Genomic DNA, 24,211 nt, shown 5'->3' on the forward strand with positions numbered 1-24,211 from the left:
ATGCAGGTCAGGAAGCAACAGTTAGAACTGGACATGGAACAACAGACTGGTTCCAAATAGAAAAAGGAGTACGTCAAGGCTGTCTATTGTCACCCTGCTTATTTAACTTATATGCAGAGTATATCATGAAAAACGCTGGACTGGAAGAAACACAAGCTGGAATCAAGATTGCCGGCAGAAACATCAATAACCTCAGATATGCAGATGACACCACCCTTATGGCAGAAAGTGAAGAGGAGCTAAAAAGCCTCTTGATAAAAGTGTAAGAGGAGAGTGAAAAGGTTGGCTTAAAGCTCAACATTCAGAAAACGAAGATCATGGCATCTGGTCCCATCACTTCATGGGAAATAGATGGGGAAACAGTGGAAACAGTGTCAGACTTTATTTTGGGGGGGCTCCAAGATCACTGCAGATGGTGACTGCAGCCATGAAATTATAAGACGCTTATTCCTTGGAAGAAAAGTTATGACCAACCTAGATAGTATATTCAAAAGCAGAGACATTACTTTGCCGACTAATGTCCGTCTAGTCAAGGCTATGGTTTTTCCTGTGGTCATGTATGGATGTGAGAGTTGGACTGTGAAGAAGGCTGAGCGCCAAAGAATTGATGCTTTTGGACTGTGGTGTTGGAGAAGACTCTTGAGAGTCCCTTGGACTGCAAGGAGATCCAGCCAGTCCATTCTGAAGGAGATCAGTCCTGGGATTTCTTTGGAAGGAATGATGCTAAAGCTGAAGCTCCAGTACTTTGGACGCCTGATGCGAAGAGTTGACTCATTGGAAAAGACTCTGATGCTGGGAGGGATTGGGGGCAGGAGGAGAAGGGGACGACAGAGGATGAGATGGCTGGATGGCATCACGGACTCGATGGATGTGAGTCTGAGTGAACTCCGGGAGATGGTGATGGACAAGGAGGCCTGGCGTGCTGCGATTCATGGGGTCACAAAGAGTCGGACACAACTGAGCGACTGAACTGAACTGATGGACTTTCCCTGTGAAGAATCCGCCTGCCAATGCAGGAAACTCAGCCAGTGCAGGGGCGATCCCTGGGTCAGGTAGATCCCCTGGAGGAGGGTGTGGCAGCCCACTCCAGTATCCCTGTCTCGAGAATCCCATGGACAGAGGAGCCTGGCGGGCTACAGTCCCTGGGGTCACAAAGACTCGGACACGACTGAAGCCACTGAGCGTGCAGGCATGGAGGCTGTATTCGATTTTTTGAGGAATCACCATACGACTGTCCTCAACAGTTGTGGTCATATATTCTCACCGTCAGGGCACAGCATTCCTATCTCCCCATCTCCTCACCAACACCTGTGAGTTTTATTTTTGATTTGATAGTAGCCATGCTAATGGGTGTGAGGCCTGTCAGTGTCCTTTGGGAGAAGACGTCCAGACGTCTGAAGAGAGACGCTAAGGAGGCGGCTGGAAAGCGAGGCGTGGGTGAGGGAGGCTCGGCCGAGGGAGACGCCTGTGGCCGTCCGCGTGGAAGGAATGACCGAGGCTGCGGGTGGTGTCACCCTGCGCTCACGAAACCAAAGTTTGTGTTGTTTTATGTGATTTCAAATATGTGTTGCCAGATTAACGCATCAGGGGCAGGCTGGCTTTTTCCAGTGTAATTCACCTCCACAGAAAGTATCCCAACTTTCGGGTTGTTTTGTGGGCGCCTCAGGAGAAATGGCGGTGCTGCACACGTATCGCTCCCAGAGGCTTCAGTTTAGAGTGTGTGTGTTCACACTGCCTGTGTGGTTGCGGTGGTGTGTGGGGGCACGGCATCGTCAGGAGCTGGGCGGTGCCCTGGCGTCCGAGGGGCCCCTGGGGGCTCCCCAGGCTGCACAGCAGGTGCTGGGGCCTCAGAGGAGCTGCCGCTGGGGTCTGGAGACCGCGGAGGGTGAGGAGGCTGGGGGACGCGGCGGGGACGCCTGGTTCTGGCGCCAAGAACCGAGCAGCCGTGATTCCCTGAGGTGGGGCCGCTGGCGGGGGGCAGGTTAGGGGCAAAGGTAAGTCAGCGCTGGGCTAAGCCAAGTTTGAGGCTCAGGAGAGGCTTGTGTGCAATCGTGCACGTCCACACTGAGGGTCCTGGGTGTTGGGGTCAGAGTCCCGGGGACACCCATGTCTGACCGACAAGTGGAGGAAGGGTCGGTACAGGCCGGGGTGCCTGGGGAGGGGCCCCTGGGTCCCCAGCTGCAGAGAGAGGGGCCGTCCCCATGCTGGGCAGCGGACGACAGCGGACGAGGCTGCTGTGAGCAGGGACAGCAGCCTCCTGCCGTTTCCAGGCGCTGCGCCCACGGCCCCCCTATCTCCAGGCTGCCGGCTCTCACCCCTGCAAGCCCGGCTGGAAGGGAGGGGCCGGGAGGCGGCCTGCGTGGCAGCCTGGCACACGCTGGACCCGCTGCTTTGCATCCGGGCTGTTCTGGGCTTCATTAACGAATAGCTCAGGGGCACCCCGTTTCCCTATTCAGACAGGACACGGCACCATGGAAACGTCCCCCAGGGCCCCAGGCAGGACCGTCTAATGGGGCTCCCGGCAGGATGGGCAGCACTGGCCAGAGGCCACGAGCTGGCGACCGAGCAGAGAACAAGGGCCCGTTCCTCAACCCAGTGTTCACATTCTGGACCCAACGGCAGCTGAAGGGAACCAGGGCTTTGTCTTCCAGCATTTCCTCTCTCTGTTCTGAGGAACCTCGTATTTAAAATCATCCTGAAAAAAAAAAAAAAAAAAAAAATCATCCTGGCAGGGCCGGCAGGTTACAGTCAGCCCACAGCCTCTAGCGAGGCTCAGGTGCTCCTTGGCAGACCAGGCTGGGACCACCTTGAAAGGGAAGAGCTGGCAGGCGTCAGGAGAGGGTCCTGTGTGTGTGTGCACACGTGCGTGTCCACGGGTTCACGCCCGCGTGCCACCTTTCTTCCTATTGGGGGGGGTGCATACTCCATTCTCCTCCCACCAGCTCCCCTCGAGGCTGCCTCTCTGCTGCTGGACCCTAGCCTCACACAAGAGTGGGTGCAGCAGGCTCGTGGCCGGGCTGAGGTCTGGCGAGCCCTGCTCTCCTCTGCTGAAGCCTCCTGAGGCCCAGCCCGCTCCTCTGACGGCGCCAAGTCTCCCAAATGAACCGCTTGCCCACAGGGCACAGGGCGACTGGCTTGGGCTGGCGCTGGAGCCAAGCAGCCAGCCCTGGAAGGGCTTCAGACAAGTTCAAGGGCCCGGCCAGCCCCCGCGAGCAAGCCGAGACACACAGGTGCACGTCGTGCTGCGAGCCCCCGCGAAATGTTGGAAACCAGTTATTTTTCTAGAGGTCAACTTTTTGAGGGGTCCTTGGCATCTGTGTGATTCCTAAGTTATTCCTCCTCTGCTCCTAAAACAAAAATTAAATAGACTGAGGGGGAGAAAACCCCCTCATTTTCACGTTGTCATGCTCATGCCCTCGCTCACGAACGAGGATGAGAAATCCGAGGACGGGTGCCCGAGAGAAGAGCCTGCACGGCAGGAAACTGACTGCGGGGCCCCCAGCCCCAAGCCTGCGCTGTGCCCAGAAGCCCAGGAGCCTCGGCGACTGCACCCCCTAGGGTCGTGCATGAAAAGCCACAGGTCTGCGGGGCAGTCCAGACAGAGACCCGCCAAGCAACGTTTATTTACAAAAGCAGAGGGAAACCCGATCCCTTCCAAAGGGCTCACGGTAAGTTACGCGTAAGGTCGGGAAACTCCCACACGCGGCCGTCATCAGGGACAAGAGAGGCACCCCTCCCGCGGAGGCTGCCTGCTGGTGTCTCCCTGCGACTCCCTGACGAGTGAGACCTCTGGCCCTGAAGGAGGCTTGCCTGGCTCTATTAGCTGCTGACAGACCCCAGGGAGCTCGAGGAGGCCCACCCCCGCCCCCCCGAGTCCTGGGGCAGCAGCCAGCCAACCCAGGTGGGTGTGTACGCCCCCCCTCCGGTCCTCAGAACTTCTGAGAGCGAACACTGCTTCCCAAACCACAGCCGGGGATTGAACTGGCTTAGGTGGGTTCTCGCGCAATTTAAATATTCAGACCTTGAGGTGAATGTGGCTTTCCCAGAGGGTATTTACTTCTCAAGAATGAAGCGGAGCTCTGCAGCGCTGGCCCTGGTCCGCCTGGCTGGTGGCTGTCCCTTTCGCAATGCACTTGGTCTTTCTGCTGGGACCAGCGCTCTGGTCTGTCTGCAGGGCGCCCTGGTGGGGCAGCGCCAGGCAGGCGGGCACCGCAGGAGGCGGCCCTCTAGCCCAGGCCCCGCTCCCGTGCTGCTCTCCTCAGGCCCTAGAACCCCAGCCCGAGCCCCGGGCCCTGCAAGCCCGCTGGGCACCTGGCATTCCCCAGGGGACAGAGCCCTGCGGTGTCAGAGGGTCACAGCCTTGTGGTCACCCATTTACTGAGGTGGCTACTTTTCCTACATCAACGTTGCTGGACTCAAGGAGCACAGGCAGACAGATCTACGTTTACAGTCCTCAGGGGCATTTTCTCAGAAAACTCAGGTTCGGGGGCTGACTTCGCCCAGCTCTGCTGATGGCTAGCCCACTGCATACGGCCTGGTCTCCAGGCCCTGGCTGGGGGACGGGTGGTGTCCTGAAGGTGGTCTCTCTGCTGCAGGGCCCAGAGCCTTGGGCTCCTGAGAGTAAGGATTGAAGCTGAAACGCCCGGTTTTGAGTGGGCACTGGGGAGCAGGACCCCTGGGGACGTGCAGGCCCACGGGCACTGCTCCCACCACCTCTGGGTGCCTCCTACGGGCCTCAGCTGAGCTGGCACCCAGAGGAGGAGCAGATCCAGTGGACGAAACCGGGCAGAGGTCAGCCGGAATCCAGCCGCGTGAGCCATCAATCCAGTGAGAGAAACAGATGGAAAACAGTGGATTTGGCAGCTCCAGGCCAAATAAAGAAAAAAATAACTCAAGCCTGGTCCCCAGCTGGCATTTTTTCAAGCTACTGTATGAATAGCACCTAAGTGGTAAAAGGGGCCCGGGGGTCCCCCGAGTGACTTGGGGTGGAAGGGGCTGGGTTTGGAGGTTGCCCCGCACATGAGCCAGAACCACAGAGTTCCTTGAGCCACACACCTCGTCAGTGCTAGAGCCAGAAGCTTCTGACCACTGTGAGGAGGGCCCAGGAGATTCCTGAGAGGAGGACACATCTGAGCTGGAGCCCCTGAGGTACAACACCAGGAGCTGTTGGTGGGGGGGCTGGGGGCCAGGCTGGGGGTTGGCGGGGACAAGACCCCCAGGGTGTGGGCAGACCCCTGGGCTCAGCTGAGAGCCGGCTTTTTGCCGTCAGCCCTCCCTGAGCTGCGCGGCCCGCCCCGGGAGAGGTGGCGTGGACGTGCGGGGATGGCTGGGCAGCAGCCCTGAGTGGGGGGCCCGGACGCCTCAGGCTCCCCCCGTCAACCAGGGCTGATCTCCCAGACAGGAAGCAGACCCGAGCTCCTGAAAGGCCCTTATGTCCGCTCCCGGCCCGGGCTGTGGCCCCTTGGAGCCGGGGTCTGCACGCGGTGGGGGTGCGGGGCGGTCCCATGGAGTCCGCAGCACCTGCCGCCGCGCGGGGGAACAGCAGCCCCCCTGCGCCAGCCGTGTGCTGCAGAAGCGGCCTCGACGCTGCTTCTGTGACTGTAATTGGGACTTTTCTTAATGCTTAATCCACCCAGTGACCAATCTACCCCCCAACCCCTGACTGGGGTCAGTGCCCCAAGGGGGAAGGTGGCAGAAGAAAGGCCTGTGTGTGGGGGGTGGCGAGGCACACGAGACGTCTGGGGGCCCTGACGTTGTCGGCGTCTCCAGACCTGTGTTCTGTCTCAGGAATGGAGAGACTTCCCCGACCAGAGGCCTGTCTCCCGCTCCCTTGCTCCTCCAAAGGCACAGCAGGCGCGTCCAGCGTGACCGACTGGTAAAGCCGTCCGGAGGGTGGCGGAGTGCCGTCGCTGGTGCCGTCCGGGCTCGGCCACAGGGGCCGGAAGGGGCCATGCGGACCGTCTCTGTGGGCTCCCCACAGCCCTCCAGTCCAGGGAGTAAGTCTGTGGGCTCTGAAGACCATCGCGGGAGGGACAGCCAGGGGTCGGAACGGAGTGACCCCTTCCCAAAGGTAAAGGAAAGGCCTTGGGTTCCTTCAACAAACAAGCAAAGGGGCAAACAGAGAGAAGAGGCAGGGGAGGCCGAGGTGTCCAGCAGGCAGCGTTCTTTTCCTAACAGGATACATTACTCTCCAGTCTCAGTGCCTGTCCTCTGAGCCTAGGGTCCCTGACAGGCATCACGGTGTGCAGGCAAGCCCGGGGCCTAGGGCGGGGAGGTGCTCTTCCTCGTGGGCAGAGACGGCGCTAGGATGATCTCGTCCGAGTCGTCGGAGTTCACGTCCTCCGCGGGTGTGGGCACCGTGGGCTGCAGCCCCAAGATGGGGGACTCCGCTGAAACAGAGACGAGGGGGGTCACGGCCACGCTCGGGGCCTGCAGGCAGACGACTGGCCCGCTCCCGGCTGCACAGCCCTGCCTCCATGCTCAGCACCAGCAGGTTGGCAAGGCACCTGCGAAAGGGAGGGGACCTGGGGCTGTAGTGGGAATTCTCCGCGAGTCGCCCTGCTGGCACAGTCTTGGGGTCTGGCGGCCGGTGGCCCCAGCGTCCGAGGGAGGACACGCGCCCCGAGGCAGAGGGGGCGGGACTGGACGGGAGACCTGGGGACCACTGTGACCGTCCACTCCTTTTCCCACACACGTCTACGCTCTCCATCCCCCAGCTGAGGCGAGGCTGGGGCACCGCCTGTGGGCCGCCCTGCAGACTGCCTCCAGCCTCCATGGCCCCTGGACAGGGAGCGAGGGAGGGCCGGGCGCCTTGCTCTCACTGCTCCGCAGAGTGGAATGAAAGAGGCGCCATCTCCGATCTGAGATAAAAGACGGGAGGAAATTACGACCCAGCCGCTCTGCACATGCTGTGACCGGGCCAGCTTTTTCTCTGTAACTTCCAAGAAATTGATTAAAGTGGAAGCTTCTGAAATTAAAAACATCAGTTTTTGAGGTTATCTTCAGTTATTTTCCGTTACAAATACTCTCACAATCAGATCAGAGGACTCACTGCCCAGTTTTCACGGAGACTGCTCCCTCGTGTGAACAGGAGGCCTGGCAGAGACCTCCGAAGGTGCCCTCCAGGCAGGAGGGAGCGGCTGCTTCAAAACGACACACATTTCACGAGAGGAGGAAACAGCGGCACGAACAGACGCTTCAGCCCCGATGCAAGGCTCTGAAGGCCATGCCGCGTGGGGTCTGCTGGCATCAGAGTGAAAGTGGTTTTGGGAGGAAAATGTGCCAGCATTGGGAGCTTGCGGAGTGGAGGTCTGTGAGGGAACGTCCAAGTTGGCAGTGTGCCGGCTCGGACAGAGCCAGGGGGTGACTGAGCTGGACAGAGGGCGGTTTCAAACGTGGGGGCTCCCGGGTCAGTGAGGACGGCTTTCTTATCTCTCCTTGCTCTCCTTTGGAACTCTGCCTTCAAACGGGTATATCATTCCTTTTCTCCTTTACTTTTAGCTTCTGTTCTTTTCTCAGCTGTTTGTAAGGCCTCCTCGGACAACCATTTTGCCTGTCTGCATTTCTTTTTCACGGGGATGGTCTTGATCCCTGCCTCCCGGACAATGTCACGAACTTCGAACCTCTGTCCATACTTCTTCAGGCACTCTGTCTATCAGATCCAGTCCCTTGAATCTATTTGTCACTTACGGATTTGATTTAGGTCATACCTGAATGGTCTAGTGGTTTTCCCTACTTTCTTCAATTTAAGTCTGAATTTGGCAATAAGGAGTTCATGATCCGAGCCACAGTCAGCTCCCGGTCTTGCTTTTGCTGACTGTATAGAGCTTCTCCATCTTTGGCTGCAAAGAATATAATCAATCTGATTTCAGTGTTGACCAACTGGTGATGTCCATGTGTAGAGTCTTCTCTTGTGTTGTTGGAAGAGGGTATTTGCTACGACCAGTACATTTTCTTGGCAGAACTCTATTAGTCTTTGCCGTGCTTCATTCTGCATTCCAAGGTCAAATTTGCCTGTTACTCTAGGTGTTTCTTGACTTCCTACTTTTGCATTCCAGTCCCCTATAATGAAAAGGACATCTTTTCTGGGTGTTAGCTCTAGAAGGCTGTAGATTCTCCAAGCCAGGCTTCAACAGTACATGAAAGGTGAACTTCCAGATGTTCAAGCTGGATTTAGAAAAGGCAGAGGAACCAGAGATCAAATTTCCAACATCCATTGGATCATCAAAAAAGCAAGAGAGTTCCAGGAAACATCTACTTCTGCTTCATTGACTACACCAAAGCCTTTGACTGTGTGGATCACAACAAACTGTGGAAAATTCTTCAAGAGATGGGAATACCAGACCACCTGACCTGCCTCCTGAGGAATCTGTATGCAGGTCAAGAAGCAACAGTTAGAACTAGACGTGGAACAACAGACTGGTTCCAAATCGGGAAAGGAGTGGGTCAAGGCTGTATTGTCACCCTGCTTATTTAACTTCTATGCAGAGTACATCATGCAAAATGCCAGGCTGGATGAAGCACAAGCTGGAATCAAGACTGCCAAGAGAAATATCAATCACCTAAGATATGCAGATGACACCACCCTTATGGCAGAAAGTGAAGAAGAACTAAAGAGCCTCTTGAGGAAAGTGAAAGAGGAGAGTGAAAAAGTTGGCTTAAAGCTCAACATTCAGAAAACGAAGATCATGGCATCTGGTCCCATCACTTCATGGGAAATAGATGGGGAAACAGTGGACACAGTGAGAGACTTAATTGTTTTGGGCTCCAGAATCACTGCAGATGGTGACTGCAGCCATGAAATTAAAAGATGCTTCCTCCTCAGAAGAAACGTTATGACCAACCTAGACAGCACATTAAAAAGCAGAGACATTACTTGCCCAACAAAGGTCCATCTAGTCAAAGCTATGGTTTTTCCAGTAGTCATGTATGGATGTGAGAGTTGGACCATAAGGAAAGCCAAGAGCCGAAGAAATGATGCTTTGGAGCAGTGGTGTTGGAGAAGACTCTTGAGAGTCCCTTGGACTGCAAGGAGATCCAACCAGTCCATCCTAAAGGAGATCAGTCCTGGGTGTTCATTGGAAGGAATGATGCTGAAGCTGAAACTCCAATCCTTTGGCCACCTGATTCGAAGAACTTACTCACTGGAAAAGACCCTGATGCTGGGAAAGATTGAGGGCCGGAGGAGAAGGAGAGGACAGAGGATGAGTTGGTTGGATGGCACCACCAACTTGATGGACATGAGTTTGAGTAAACTCCGGAGTTGGTGATAGACAGGGAGGCCTGGTGTGCTGCAGTCCATGGGGTCGCAAAGAGTTGGACACGACTGAGCGACTGAACTGAACTGAACTGACTTCCAGGTCAGATGAGCCTGGAAGGGCAGGGGACTCGGCCACGGGGTCCCGCACTCACCGGAGCAGGGTGGCGGCCTCGGTGCTCCGTCCTCTGGAGCTGGCCCCTTGGCGGTCTCCCTGCTGCCCCCCTCGCTGTCTCCAGGCCCTGCGACAGCACGCAGACGGAGGCTCTCATCTGCACAGACTCGTGGTCACACCACGTCCTCCCAGCTGTCTTGGTCAGAAACGCTGCTCCTTCTGTAGCTTCTCCTTGATGGGAAGCGCCCTTCCCTTCCCGCAACCCCCTTTCCCCGACTCCATCTTCGCGACCTCAGGGCTCGGCCCTGAAAGGCCATCTCGGGAGGTTCCCGCCTGCAGGCCTTGCTCCTGAGCCAGGCTGAGGACCGTGCTTTTGGTCCAGTGACCGCTCTGACCCCGAACACCGCCTCTGCCCATCTCTGGCCTCACGGCCCAAGCAAGTACAGATGGAGCCTTCCCAGTTAGAGGAGGGAGGTCTTGGAGGACAGTCGGAATCAGCTTTCGGGCCAAAGGCGACGGGCAAGTGGTCTCGCCCCATGCTCTGTCTCACACAGGACGCCCAGCCGCGAGCGGACGCAGGCCTCTCCTGGGGCGGCCGCCCCGCCACGCCAGGGGTTTCTGCACTGACGGCTGGCAGGGCTTAAGGAGGCAGAAAAGGAAATACAGTTTTGCTTAAAAGCAACAAACAGGAAAAACACTGGCCCAAAGGAGGGAAACCACCTCACTCTGGTTAGAGCTGAGAATAAAAATCAAATCCACAAGGCTTGGACCGCGCAGTCGGTGGTCACCAACCCTGGACCCGGCTCCGGGCCCAGCCCCTTGACTGGCGACGACACAGCCCGGCTCCCGGGAGGCTAGCAGCCTTTTCGGTATCTACCTCAGAAGGCCAGCCACCCTCGTGTGGAACCCAAACAAGATGCACTTACCGGGAGCGGCCGCAGGGCGGGGTGGAGAGGAGGGGGCCCTGGGGGGCAGCCAGTCTGGCCTGTCGGGAACCACGGCAGTGCTGGCTCCGGGACCGGGGGCACTGGGGAGAGAGACACCTGCCGGCTCAGACCTCACGCAGGCCAGCCCCAGGCCGGCTCAGACCTCACGCAGGCCAGCCCCAGGCCGGCAGCTGGACCTCACACAGGCCAGCCCCAGGCCGGCATCTGAGGCCCCAGAGCCGTGGCCAACACGGCCAGCTGGCACCCGACGGGCCCAGGTCCTGAGATGTGGGCTGTGGGGAGCCTCAGACGTGGCCCCCCACCTCCCGGCCTGGGCCCTGACCCGAGCTCAGCCCCTGGCCCGCAGTCAACGCCACTCGGCCGAGTCGACGGCTGTGGGGCTCTGAGCCCTTGCAGAGGCGGGTCCAGTGGGAAGGGAGCCGTGGACAAGAGCAAGAGTGGATGAGGGGAGCTCTGACAACGCCCACGTCTTCCTGAACATGGCTCAGGCCACGCTCTCCTCCAGGAGGGAACAGGGTCTCAGGACAGGCCGCAGCCAGTCTGCAAACCGGTGGCTCCCAGAGCCTCATAGAATCTAACGCTTCCAGCGGGAGGAAACAGTTCCAGGAAGGCCTCCTCTGAGGATGGGAGCCTGGGGCCCCCAGCAGTGAGAGGCGGGTGCAGCACGCTCCGGTCCCTCACCCTGTGCCTCCCTGGATGGCAGCCTGCGCCCTCCACCCCCCGTGGTGTCTGGGCACAGGGGCCTGCAGGTGGACCAACCTGTGCCTGGCCCGTGCCAGGTGTGCCCGGAAGGCAGACTGGATGATGGTGATGGCCTCCTCTTGCCACGGGTCTCCCTCGGCCTGGGCAGCGGGGCTCGGGGTGCGGGGCTCGGGCGAGTCCTGGGGCGTAGGGACGGCGGGGGAGAACGGTCTGAGAGCCCTGCCCCCTCCCGCTTGGTGAGGGCCGCCTCCCTCGACCCTCAGCGCAATCTGATTCAGGTGGCTCCCCTCGTTACTTAGGTCAATTCTTAAGACTCTAGAGATTCTTAGAATTCATGTCCTGTGGTTCACAGGGTGGGGGGTGCTCCTATCCCACGTTAGGCCTGTTTTGACGCTACAGTGGAGATGGTACTCCACGTCCCAGCGCCTCCACGCCACTCAGCCCCTGAGCTCAGCCCTGCCAGGTGCCCAGGGCCGGGGGCCGGGGGCAGGGGCCAGGGGCACACCCAGGGCCGGGGGACACCTGCACTTGCCCTGTTTTGTTTTTCGTGGACCAATTTTAAAGTCTTTATTGAACTCCTTACAACATTGCTTCTGTTTCCCGTGTTTTGGCCACAAGGTGTGGGGGATCTTAGCACCCTGACCAGGCACTAAACCTGCACCCCGGCTTTGGAAGGTGGTGTCTTCACCACAGGACCGCCAGGGAGGTCCCAGCGCTTGCTGGTGGATGGAGCGTGAGAAGAGATGGGAGAGAGAGAGGACTTGGGTCTGAGTGCAGCCCCGATGTACCTGGGTGGGAGGGCTCAGCACCCTGGGGCGTCCCGAGACACACGCTGCGCTGGACAGCAGCCTCGCCCGAGCTAGATGCCCCCGGAAAGCCGCCTGCAGCACGGCAGCCGCCTGGCAAGAGAGACAGACAGAGGTCAGCTTCCCTGGAAGACGGGAGGCTCCCGCAGGAGGGGTCCCGACAGCAGAGAAGACGCCCCGCTTCCTCCTGCCCTTGAGGCTCCTGCTCCTCACTCGCCCGGGACCTCTCCCACCCAGAAACACGCCCGGCCTCCACGGAGAACCAGCCCGGACGCCGGACCCCACGGGAAAGCAAATTCTGGAACACAAACGATCGTCGGCTAAAGGCAAATGTGACTCCGTTGCCCAGTTAGGCTTGCACGCCAAGGCAGTGACTCCATTTTCCATACTTTATTCTCTGCGCATCTTCACGGTCAAGCCAGGTCGGGCGCGGCCTCACACTGTTGCAAAGGAGTTACTTATACTCTAACCTTGCTCTTGAGCGCTTTTCTCTAGACACCTGCGCGGACGCTTTGTAAGCTCTGGGATCAATGGGCCGGGATTCAGGAGCGGCGCTGTCATTTCGAGGATCCTGCTTCTAGCCCCAGTCAGCAACAGCAGAGCCCAAGGACGGGCCTGCAGCTCGGGAGAGCAGCAGCCGCAGTGCCCGCGTCCCAGGCACACCCTGGCTCTCCCCTTCCCGGCGGGCTCCGCTCGTGACAACTCTGCCCGGGTGCCCTTCCTCTCCCCCCGGTCCGGCAAGGCCTCTCCTCCTCAAGGCTCCCTGCAGGGATGCCCCGGCCGGGCAGGCGGAAGCAGTGGCCCCACAGTGCCGGGGGTGCGCCCTGAACCCACCTTCCAGCCTGGACTGGCCTGCCTTACGGTCCGTGTTCCGAGGGCCCTCAGCTTGCGGACGCAGAACTGAGGTCCGCACAAGTGTGCTGAGAGAATGCTGTGAGTGAGATGGAGTGTGAACTCATCCACGCACCGACTGGATGCTAAGAGCATTCAGGTGTCTCATCTCGGTGTTGGGGTCAGCCTGATTTCATGAAGACAGGGACCCCCTCCCCCACAGGCAGTGGAACCAAAGTGAAAACATGTGTTTTGGAAATTGGTGAAATAAAACTTGCTTACTTCATCCAGAAGAGCCCTTTCTTTCTGAAATAGAGAAAGGCGATGAGTCAACACGAGGGTGAGTTATTTCGCAGTGCAGTTTCTGTTTCTTGACCCCACCCTCCCCCTACCCCTACCACGGTGCCGGCCTCCCTGACCCGCCGGGAGCAGCAGGTGGAGCTGAGGAAGCCGGACATGCCCGCAGCAGGGAGGGAGAAGTGGGCGGCCGTGGTCAGGATGGCAAATCACTGCAGAAAACGCAGCCTGGTGGGGGCGTCTGCTGTGAAGTGCCTCACGGGGACCCGCCGTGACGGGGCTGTCTGAGGCTCCAGACGACGGAGCCCCCCAGCTAGAGCCGTCCAGGCACAGGGTGCCCTCTGTGGAGGACACACTCACCCTAACTCTAACCCGTGCAGGCTCTGGGTCCCTGGCTCCCGAGCCTGAACAGCCATCAGAACCGCGGGGGCAAGTGCCTCAGGGTTGGCCACAGTCCTGCGGGTTGCAGCATGTCCTTATTCAGAGAAGATACCCATGGGGGCCTCGTAACGTCTAAAACTTATTTGCAAACGATTCTTAAAAAAACAGCATGTGTGGGAAATAATCATGACTAAATGTTAATTCTTGTTGAATTGAGGTGGTAGGCAAGAATCAGCACATCACTGCACTGAATTCTTTCAACTTGCCGTCTTTTACACTTCCTTAATAACAGTTGGGAAGAAATTACAATAACAAACCTCCACTGGCCACTTTCTGGAGCTAAGATTTTACAATGTTCAGGTAAGCAGAGAACTCTGGTTTTGCTTGTCCGGCAGGGGGAATGAGGGCCGAGCTGTGTTTCATAAACCGGAGGACTCCCGTAGGGCCCTCCACCATCAGAGAGCCCATGCCCTCTCCGCGGGCCACGCGGGGGCCGAGGAGGAGTGCCCCCAGGGCTTGGGTTCGCAGTCCTCGCTGTCCCGGCTCACGGGCACCAGCACGGGCCCACTGGCCTGGCCCGCCTGCCCTGCCCCCTCAGCAGCCTCTCCCTACCCCTAACAAAATGCAGTCCCGGGAGCCCCGGGGAAGGGCAGGAACACGCTTGTGGGAGAGGATGTGCCCGGAGCCAGCGTCCCCGGAATCCGGGGACCTGAGGGGGACCCGAGCCGCCACTGTGTGAGCCCACCGGAGGGGTGACAGCGCTTCTAGACCTGCCGCTGGGCCCCCCAGCCCCCACGTGCCTCCAGGCGCGCCTCCCTCCCGCCCCTCCACACCTCTACCCTGCCTCCCGGCAGCGGGTGGAGCAGGGGCCACGGGGCGCTCACCTGGCGCTGGTACCCCTTCCACCTGCGCTGCAGGAGCCTGGCGGCCTCGTCTCTCCTCCCCTCTGAGCAGGTGGAGGGGGGCCGGGAGGAGTCCCCCTGGCTCCAGTCTGGCCCAGTGTCCGGCTGGGAGGGGCTGGCGGTGGGGCTGGGAGGCTGGCTGGGTTCTTCGTGGGTCTGCAGGAAATTTAAGGTGAGAAGGATGAGTTCTGGAGGCTCGAGGTGTGGGGGACAGAGAAGACGGCCTTCGGGCAGGTGGTGGCAGGATATGAGAGCGCCGGAGACGCTCATCAGATCAGACTCTAATTTAGAGGAAACTGTCCACACTGCTCAGAGGTCTACGAGTGTACAAGGTGAAGCCCGGCTTTCGTGAGCCCTGACACTGGTGGGAACGCTCTCCCGTGAGGACGGGAGGCGGCCGGCCCCGCGGTGCCACCCAGGTGACCGTAACGCCCTGTCTGGGCTCAGCGCATCTGGGCATCCGTGCGCGAGACATCTGCCTCTCGGGGGTCCTTTCACGGTCTTCCTTCCAGGGCAGTACCCGATTACGTGGGGGGGACTTTTGAGATAAAAGGCAAGAGATCCCTAGCTTGGTTTTTAAGGTGGAAAGAATCAAGAATTGCTTTCACGACAATAAAAATCGCACTTATTTCTACTATTTTAGGGTCCCCATTGTTATCTGCAGGGAAACTTCTCCGTGAACGGAAAAACATTAGGACTTTCTCACGGGAAGACTGCAGGCTCTGTGCAGACACGTGCTTCTCGGTGGAGAAGTCCGTGGGGAGAGCCGATACACCAAGTGGTGTGATGAACTGACCATCGGTTAGTCCAGAAGCCCAGGACTCAACGCGCACCATTCGCAGAAACCAACAGTGACGATGGGGCTGGACTCTCACCGTGGGCTTCCAGAGAAACCGCGGGTGTGGGGACAAGTGGGGACACGGCGCGTCAGCTCAGGGTTCCCCCGCCTCCCGGCGCTGGCGGGGGAAAACAGACAGCCCTACCTCGGGAGCCGCCGCAGCGGGCTCATCTTCCTCTTCCCTCTTCCTTCCTTCCAGTTCCCGAAACTTCCTGGTCAGCTCCTGAATCTCCTCTCTAAGGTGAGAAGGGGGAGGATACCTCACCTGCCATGCCGCTGCGTCAGCGTCTGCACGCGACAGCGGGGGGCTGCCCACCGAGCCACGGGGGCGCCCGGCCACCACCCGACGGCCCGGGGGACCCCACGGCCGCTCATGGGAGGAACTGAGGTGACCGACGATTAGGTAATAAACAGCGGGGACGGACGGAGATACAACTCACGTCCTGGCCACAGATCTCAAAGGTAAAGTAAAAACCGTTCTCCACCACACACCTGCCCACTCTGATTTACTTTAATTCTAGGCTTCTGACAAAGTCTAGTCACGTTTATTCTGAAAATATTTTTTTGTTCCTTTCAGTAATCTGCATCTTACTAATTATTCTGAGCACCAAATATTTCTGCTTGGATTTCTAATCTACTTTTGGGGCCTTTGTTATTGAGATAAATTCACAGAACCCCAAACCCACTTTTTTAAAGTATGCAGTTATGTGGTTTTTCAGTCACAATGTTGTGCAAACATCATCACTGCCTAATTCCAGGGCGTTTCCGTCCCCCTAGAAAGGAGCCCTTTAACCTGACAGTCACTCCCTGCCCCCACCCCCAGCAACCACCATCCGCTGTCTTCTCGAGGAATCTGCCTGCTCCGGGTTTTTCCGAATCAGACGGTCTAAGAGCGCCTCCGCCTGCCTCTTTCGCGGGCGTCACGTCTCTGAGGCTGGCCCACGTGCAGCAAGGCTCGGGCCTCACTCCTCTCGAAGGACGCACTTCAGTTTTTTCAATCTGATGGACGTTTGCCTCGTTTCTACGTTTTGTCTCCTGGGTCTTATCCCGACCAGGGTGTGGAATCTGGGCGTGTTCTGAGGCTGCCCAGGAAGATGTGCTGGAGGAGGGGGGCCGTGATGCCCAAGAGCCAACACCGGCCTGACCGTGAGGGGCCTCTCCCGGAGGCAGCAGCAAAGCCATGAAAGGAGAGCAGCCGTGTGATCAGGTTGGAGCTTTACGAGAGCCGCTCTGGGCCCAGGGCGGGGGTGGGCCTCGGGGGGCAGGCAGGGAGGCGGGGACAGCCTGGCACCGCGTGGCTTCCTGATCCTCGCCTGCTCACCTCAACACCTTCTCTCTCTCTCTTCTCTCCCTCTCTCCCTCCTTCACGTTTTCCAGCTCCTTCTCCAGCTCAGCCTTCGTCTGCAGCAGCTGCTTCACCTCCAAACTGAACGAGGAACCAGAGACATTTCAGCGTCGCTGAAACGGAGGCTCACAGTGATGGGGTCATCGGAGCAGGGGGAGCTCTCAGAAAAACCCGCGGGTCCGGCCTCCTCACTTCTGCACAGACGAGGATGCAGACAGGCCCTTCTGGGTGATGCTGGGAGCCCGGGGCCGCCTCCGTCCGCTCAGCTGTTTACTGAGCACCCGCCTGTGCCAGGAGCGGTCAGGAGCAGGGCGGCCGGACGAGGCGCAGGCCCTGCTCTCGCAGGCGTCACCGACCCGGGGACAGGCATTAGCCAGCGGTCACACTGTTTGGTGATCGACCTGCACTGAGATAAGAGCTCCTGGGGGTGCAGCCTGAGCCGGGGACAGGGGGTCCCCCCGGCATTTCCCCCCAAGCTCTCCCGTGCCCCACAGGTGGCACGTGGCCAAGAATGTGGCTTTAAAATGTCCCACTGCTCACTGAGGTGGCGACCTCACATGAGTGAGATACACGCGTGGGTCACATCGATAGGGCTCAGTGAGTAGAGACTGTTATCATGCCGGCTTAGGGGATCACCAGAGATGCTCGTCACTGAAGTGAAAGGCGCTCAGTCGTGTCGGACTCTGCGACCCCGTGGACTATGAGGTCCATAGGATTCTCCAGGCCAGAGTACTGGAGTGGGCAGCTGTTCCCTTCTCCAGGGGATCTTCCCAACCCAGGGATCGAACCCAGATCTCCCGCATTGGAGGCGGATTCTTTACCAGCTGAGCCACAAGCAAAATGACTCCTAATGTTTATAAACCTAGAGCCTGGATGCACTGGAACTTCCACTGGAAGTGAAATGAGTTGCCTTCTGCTGTGAACCCAAGACCTAAACATGCACGTGAATCGGGGAGGGGGCTCAGCAGACAAAGCCGGGTTCAGCAGAGGTGGGCAGGGCCTGGGAGGGCGGGGCCCGAGCGGCTCCACCTCTAAGCGGCCCTGTGTGACGCTGAGGCTGCTGGCTCCCAGGCCACGCTCTGAGCAGCAAGGCCTGAGAAACAGCATCTGCGAACTGCACCTGGAGAAGCCACAGGTGAGCAGGTGACAGGCGTCTTCCGCGGGCGACAGAGCCAGGCGCGAGAGAGCAGAGAGGGGACGAGCCAGACCGGAGGCTCTGCCGTCCACACACTCACGGTCGCCCTGACGACTCCGCGCTCTTCAGCACCAGCGTCTTTTCTGATGCACAGATTAGACGTCGTGAGCAGAGCACGGAATCTTTAAACCCCTGTGTGTGAGCTCTCACGGAGGGCCGACATTCTACACAGACCAATGAAAGTGAGTCCTTCTCCAACAAAGAATTTGGAAAGCCCCCTGGAATTTCGTGTAAGATTTCCATGGCACTCCCCACGCATCTGACGAGGAAACAGGCCAGTGAGTGCCACCTCGTATCACCAAAGCGGCCCTCGCCTCACGGGTGAACCGTCAGAAGGTTAATACCACGCACAGAGGCGTGTACGAGGGCCGCCGTGCGCTGCGCCTCCCCAGACCCACAGGCAGCTCCGCTGCAGCGACAGCACACGTCAGCGGGCGCGGGCCCCCTCCCGCCCGGAGCGGGCCACCTACTCTCTCTCCTGCAGCTGGGCGTGCAGGGCGCTGCGCTCGCCCTTCAGGCTCCTCACCGCTCCGCGCAGACGCTCGCTCTCTTGCAGGCGCAACGTGGGGCTGGGCGCCGAGGGGCTCGGGGAGCCCGGCCTTGCTGCCTCTGAAGGCTGGGGCTTGGGGCTTTCCATCGAACTGAGTTTCTGGAGGCGACACAGGCATCTGTTAGACGTTATTTCTGATTTTACTTTCCTAGAAAAGGGACAACGGCCAGAGGGAACCTCCTCCCAGCAAGGGGGTTGGGAAAAGCTCTGCGTGTGACCCGAGAAGGCTGGGACGCTGCCTGGGGAGAGGGCAGCTCCGCAGAGTCCTGAGGGCGACGGCAGGGGCGGCCCCCCCACCCCGTCACTCTCCCGCTCCGGGGCGGGGAGACCCAGCCGGCTCGGGGCGGGCCCTGCGGCAGCTGGAGAAGGTGAGCCCCGTCTGCCCCTCCCTGGGCTCGCCGGCCTGCTGTCCCCGGGATGTCTGCAATGTTCTGTCCCAGGCTGTCGCCCGGCACTGACGGACCCGCTCTGCGCCTGAAGGTTCCGAGCACCTTCTCCCACCGATGTCAGCGTCTCCCCAGGTGGACAAACTCTGCCCACTGGCTCCTGGACCGCCTTCAGGCGCCTTGCGTTCCTGATGGGCTTCATTCTTAAATTACCCACAGTTTACAGGAACTTTCTGTCTTCTGCCTTTGTAAACAGGTTCGATTTTTATTTTTAATGTTCCCCTCCAGGTTGACTCTGCTCCAACAACTGATGGCTCTAACTTGGTGTTCTACCAGTACTGGGACAGTGTAGACACGTCTGACCAACCTCAACAGAATCAGACTGGTTACACTCACAAATTCACACGGGGGACATGAGGATTTGTTAACGTCCTGGTTGGTAAAGTGCGGATGCACACTTTTCTGGGAACTCAGATGCTACACAAGTGGTGAGAAAACCCGCCTGCGAAGTGACTGGCAATAAAGAGCCCCCGTGTGCACGTCAGGCTGGCTCTCTGAAAGGCTCGGGGTCCTACGCTTCCCCGACGGTTATACTGTACAGTCGGAAGTGCTGTGGCGTGCTCTGTGGCCACGCCTTGCCGTCTGTGACGCGGGGACAGGCTTGACACGGCCAGGCGTCCTGTCCAGACCCTAAGAGTCTCCTCTGCCCAGCTCATCCCGGGCGTAGCTGTCCCCGGGCAGCTGTCCCCCATAATGGGGCCCCCATTATGTCCCGGGAGCGAGGCTCCTTCTGCCCGCTCCCTGGGACCTGCCCCTCTCGCATAGGCAGGGCCGGGCAGGGAAGGGCTCATAGAGGCCCACCACTCACCTTTTCCAGCTCTGCGATCCGCCGAACCAGCCGGGGCTTGCTCCAGTCCGCGTAGCCTGCCGGGACAACGGGGCTTGAAGGACACACCTCCACAGCTGTCAGACGGGCCCCTTCGGCCGGGACCTCCTGTCTGGGGCACAGCCAGACGGCTCCCCTCCAGGGGCGGCCCCCAGTCCAGGACCCTGTGGTGCCCACGCGGCTCCGCGGTGACCACTGCTCCTTTCAGCTCCTCTGTGCGACCTCTCCTGATTGCCCCACCCGCCGGGACAGCCCTGCTCTGGCTCACCAGCGAGCCCTGCGGCCGATCCCAAGCCCACCCCAGCCCTCGTCCTCCCGGACCCAGCAGTACTCCTCCAGCGCCCCCTCCACCCGGCTCTGCGGGTGCTCGGTGCCCACTACCCGCCCAGAGGCTCCGCGGCTACCCCCTGCCCCTGCTCACGGGCTGGGCATCTGTCCCCTGACCTGGTAACTCCCAGGTTCAAGTCTCCCTCCGGGGCCCCGCCCTGACTCACCCCTGTGCCTGACCCCTGCTGGGCCCTCGAGCACAGCCGCAGCCTCCCCCTGTGGCCCACTCTGTCCTGCTCAGACCAAGGCTATGACCCTGACCCCCCTCTGCCCGCACCGGCTGCAGCCAGGCCAGGGCTCACGTGCACGAGGAACGCCGCCGCCTCCCGCCACTGCAGGGCCCCAGGCCAGGCCACCAGCAGCCCCAGAGGACCCTAGGGGGTGCTGTCCTCGCGGTCCCCTTTCCTGCCTCCACGCAGCAAAGCAGCAGGGGTCCTCTCTCCTCCGCACAAACCCGCTGCCCTCTAAGTGGCCTTCAAGGCCCCATCTGCCGCCGGCCCCCGCTTCCAGGGACTGGGCTCGCTGGCTGCCTCACACTGCCAGGCCCACTCGGGGCTCTGTGCCCGCTGCCCAGAGTGCCCCTCCCGTCCGTGGGCACGGCTGCCCCCCTATCTGCCCCTTCCCCAGCGCTATTCCCACAGGCCAGCCTCCCCTCACCCTGCACGCGCCCCCATGGCTCTGCCCAGGGCCCAGGACGGTGCTTGGCCCACGGCAGGCTGGTGACTCTGGGGGCAGCCTCCCCGGCCCTGCACAGGCCTCCATAGCTCTGCTCGGGGTCCAGGACCGTGCTTGGCCCACAGCAGGCTGTGACTCTGGGGGCAGCCTCCCCGGCCCTGCACAGGCCCCCACAGCTCTGCTCGGGGTCCAGGACCGTGCTTGGCCCACAGCAGGCTGGTGACACGGGGCAGCCTTCCCCTCCTGCACAGCCCTCCACGGCTCTACCCGGGGTCCAGGACTGTGCTCGGCCCACAGCAGGTTGGTGACACGGGGCAGCCTTCCCCTCCTGCACAGCCCTCCACGGCTCTACCCGGGGCCCAGGACCGTGCTGGGCCCACGGCAGGCTGGTGACTCTGGGGGCAGCCTCTGCCCCCTGCATGGGCCTCCACAGCTACACCCGGGGCCCAGGACCGTGCTGGGCCCACGGCAGGCTGGTGGTGCGGGGCAGCGCTGCCCAGCGGGGTGGCCAGGGGAAGCCGGGCCCCCTCCCCCGCCCCCCGCCCCCGGGGGCCCGGGCAGGTACCCTTGGTCTTGGAGGCGGTGGGGGAGTTGCTGAGCATGCGGTCCAGATCCTCCTTCAGGCTCTGGTTCTCCTCCGTGAGCTCCTGGACGCTCCGGGACAAGCTCAGCAGGGCACTGCTCATCTTCTTCTGCCTTTTAAGGCCGATTTTCTTCTCCACTGGAGGCCTAGGAGCAACAAGACCCAGCGGGTAAGGTTCAGGTCCTGAGCTGGCCTAACACACATCCCGAGTGAGGGGCAGGCACACGGCGGCCTGGGCGCTCAGGGTGTCCTGAGCATGAATGTGTGCGGTTCACGGGGAAGGCTGACTACGAACCCAGACCAGAGGACTGTCACCCGGACAGAGGTCCACTCCTTCAACGGGCATGCCTGTCTAACACGGGACCACGTCCAGTCGTCAGCGACAGACGGAGCAGCATGCCCAGAAGAGCTGCGGAGGGTCCTGGCCCTCCTGCTCCGTCAGTCCTGTCCTCGGACGGCTGCTCTGATCTCGCCTCCTCCTCCAGAGTCTGAAGTACAGTCGGCGCCGGCTGGTCACAGACTCCTCGTTTGCCAAGTCGTCTGCTCGCTAAATCGTCTCTGTGAGCCCCGGGCCGACGCCTGCGGTGCCTCATGGGGCCCCCGTGGCCACCCAGGGTGGAGGGGAGGAGGCTCTGAGTCTCGGGGAGCCCGCTCCCAGCGGCGGGATAGGCGCTGCCCGCCTCTGCTCTCATGTCCGCTCTCAGCAGGGTGGACCACGAGGCCTCTCCCGTTTCTGGGCTGACTTCACCACTTTCCCTGGCCCCCACAGCGGAGTCCGTCATCGCGAGGAGCTGAGACGCGTCTCCGGGGAACCACGTGGGTCGGGGCTTTGCTCAGGCTTGAGCCAAGGCGCGGAGGGTCGAGGGCTCAGGGCTTGTGAGCTACCAGTGGGCACGAGGTGAGGCGCCTTTAGACAGCAACCCGGGGAAGCGGGCTGTGCGCTGGCCGGGTGATAGGAAAGCTGACCAGAGGGTGCTGGGGTGGAGCCCCTGCTTCCCCAGGGGTAGCGGGCCATCGCGTGCCAGCTCACACCCGAGAGCACATTACAGAACACAATGCCGCCCACCACGGGCGTTGACTGCAAGTCCTCTGGCCCCTCTCCCGCCCCCACTTTAAGCTGCTGCTGCTGCTGCTGCTGCTGCTGCTGAGTCGCTTCAGTCGTGTCTGACTCTGTGCGACCCCATAGACGGCAGCCCACCAGGCTCCCCTGTCCCTGGGATTCTCCAGGCAAGAACACTGGAGTGGGTTGCCATTTCCTACTCTAATGCATGAAAGTGAAAAGTGAAAGTGAAGTCGCTCAGTCATGTCCGACTGGAGACCCCATGGACTGCAGCCCACCAGGCTCCTCTGTCCATGAGATTCTCCAGGCAAGAACACTGGAGTGGCAAGGGACCCCTCCTTCCCTGACCTGCTGAGAGCCTGACGTCATCTGGGGACGGGACAGGGGAAGATGTACGTGGTGAGGAAACGGCCCATCTCTCCCAGTAAACGTACTTGGCAAGACGAACCTGTACTCAGCCCTAAATGTCTTCCTAAAAGGAAGATCTGCTTTGAGAAAGTGTTTCTGCTTCTAAGCTGGAAGCTGCGAGGCAGGACCACCAGTGGAAGCCCGACTATGCTGCCAGGGGTCAGAGATGGCAGCGGGGAGGGGGCATTGCGACGCCCCCGGGAGGGGACACGAGAGCTCGAAGCTCGAGCGGCAGCTGGAAGCCCCAGACCCAGGGTGGGGTCCGCGCTCCACGGAAGGAGCGCCCCACTCTGCCAGCTGCTGAGCATGCAGACAGCACGCAGAGCAGGGCTCCCAGACAGACAGACAGAGGGTCGTACCGCCGTCCTGTCGTCTCGGAGCTTGCGAGGAGACCGTGGAGACGGTGAATCTGCAAACACAAAGTTAAAACACGGTTAGCACAAAACGAGTGCCAAGGAAACTGTCCTCCGACAAAGCGAGTCTCCGTGTCGGCCCGGCGGCAGGAAGTTAGCACTAAGTTGCTGATTTGTGTTCCGGTCAAGATGAACTAGAAGGGGAGGGTCCCACACTGCAGCCAGGCCACCACCCAGCTCGGCGACTGGCCGTGCCCCCCAACGCCAAGCCCGCCGCCTGCCCCGGGTGGGGGACACGCACCTCCTCGTAGTACGTCTCCATGGCGACCCGCATCTCCTCCAGGTTCGTGGTCTTCACATCAGTCTGCAGCTTGCTAAGAACCCAAGGTCAGAGTCAATGGGGCAGTGCCGGACGGGTGAAAGGCTTCAGTCCATGGAATTCTCCAGGCCGGAATACTGGAGTGGGCCTTTCCCTTCTCCAGGGGATCTTCCCAACCCAGGTCTCCCGCCTTGTAGACAGACTCTTTACCAGCTGAGCCACCAGGGAAGCCCAAGAATACTGGAGTGGGTAGCCGGTCCCTTCTCCAGTGGATCTTCCCGACCCAGGCATCGAACCGGGGTCTCCTGCACTGCAGGCGGATTCTTTATCAACTAAGCTTCCAGGGAAGCCTGAGGGGCCTCCAGCTGGTGGGTGGCTTGCACAAAACCCACCAGAGAATTCTCACACCTACAGGGCCCTTCCCAGTTGGACCAGCCACCCTCCAGCGTGAGGTAAAAGGCCTCCTTCCGGGGGATATTCTTTGCTAATAAGACGGTGTCTTTAAAAACCTGAGTAATTGTGAAGAAAGACCTCAGGGTTAGAAAGGACAAGTCGTCTTTGGGGAAGGTGGGGGGATGATTATTTTTTTAAGGAAAGAGAACCATTTTTTTTTCTCCTTGTACTGTCCATATAATTCAGAGAAAAGGCTCTACAGAGAAATGAAGGTAAAGTTACTAATACAGTTTAGGATTCTGAAACAGCAGAAATCAGCAGATAATAAGGTCTTTTTAAGGCTGGCAATTCCGGCAAGAAACAAAGGAAGACTGGATCTATTGTATAAAGAGGATACACAGGGCATCAGAGAGTGAAAACTCAGATTTCCTTAAATAAACTCGAACACACCAGGAAAGGCTCCCCTCTGGGATGAAAGAGCAGGAAAGAAATCTGTAGCTGCTCTAAAAACAGCACAGGACCGTGCGGAACGGTGAGAGGCAGCCTGGGGAGGTGTCCAGGCAGCAAGAGCCTGGGTCTAGTCCAAGAAGTCAACCCTGGAGACGAGACGTGATCACAGGAGGTCAGGAGAGAAGGCGCTTCTTCCAAGAAACGGG

The 24,211-nt window shown here is 59.8% G+C and overlaps 1 protein-coding gene across 6 annotated transcripts in view; it reads right to left on the reverse strand.

Annotated features, from left to right (window-relative positions):
* Positions 1-2,567: 2,567 nt before the first annotated feature.
* IQCE (IQ motif containing E) overlaps positions 2,568-24,211 on the reverse strand; it is a 40,080-nt gene continuing 18,436 nt past the window's right edge. For 3 of the 6 annotated variants that reach the window (XM_052654837.1, XM_052654815.1, XM_052654809.1), the window contains 13 exons: positions 23,145-23,217; positions 22,850-22,899; positions 21,005-21,168; positions 19,420-19,475; positions 18,086-18,264; positions 16,397-16,501; positions 15,221-15,311; positions 14,220-14,393; positions 12,940-12,963; positions 11,809-11,919; positions 11,078-11,199; positions 10,298-10,398; positions 3,625-6,389 (listed from right to left, as the gene is read on the reverse strand). In XM_052654837.1, coding sequence (XP_052510797.1) covers positions 6,262-6,389; positions 10,298-10,398; positions 11,078-11,199; positions 11,809-11,919; positions 12,940-12,963; positions 14,220-14,393; positions 15,221-15,311; positions 16,397-16,501; positions 18,086-18,264; positions 19,420-19,475; positions 21,005-21,168; positions 22,850-22,899; positions 23,145-23,217 — 1,378 coding nt within the window. In that variant the 3' untranslated portion in view covers positions 3,625-6,261. Of the gene's footprint in view, positions 2,696-3,624; positions 6,390-9,411; positions 9,499-10,297; positions 10,399-11,077; positions 11,200-11,808; positions 11,920-12,939; positions 12,964-14,219; positions 14,394-15,220; positions 15,312-16,396; positions 16,502-18,085; positions 18,265-19,419; positions 19,476-21,004; positions 21,169-22,849; positions 22,900-23,144; positions 23,218-24,211 lie in introns of those variants that run through there. The other 3 variants (XM_052654801.1, XM_052654830.1, XM_052654823.1) reach the window with 3 other exon arrangements.

The sequence above is a fragment of the Budorcas taxicolor genome, chromosome 2 (genome assembly GCF_023091745.1).
Source record: "Budorcas taxicolor isolate Tak-1 chromosome 2, Takin1.1, whole genome shotgun sequence".
Lineage (NCBI taxonomy): Eukaryota > Metazoa > Chordata > Mammalia > Artiodactyla > Bovidae > Budorcas > Budorcas taxicolor.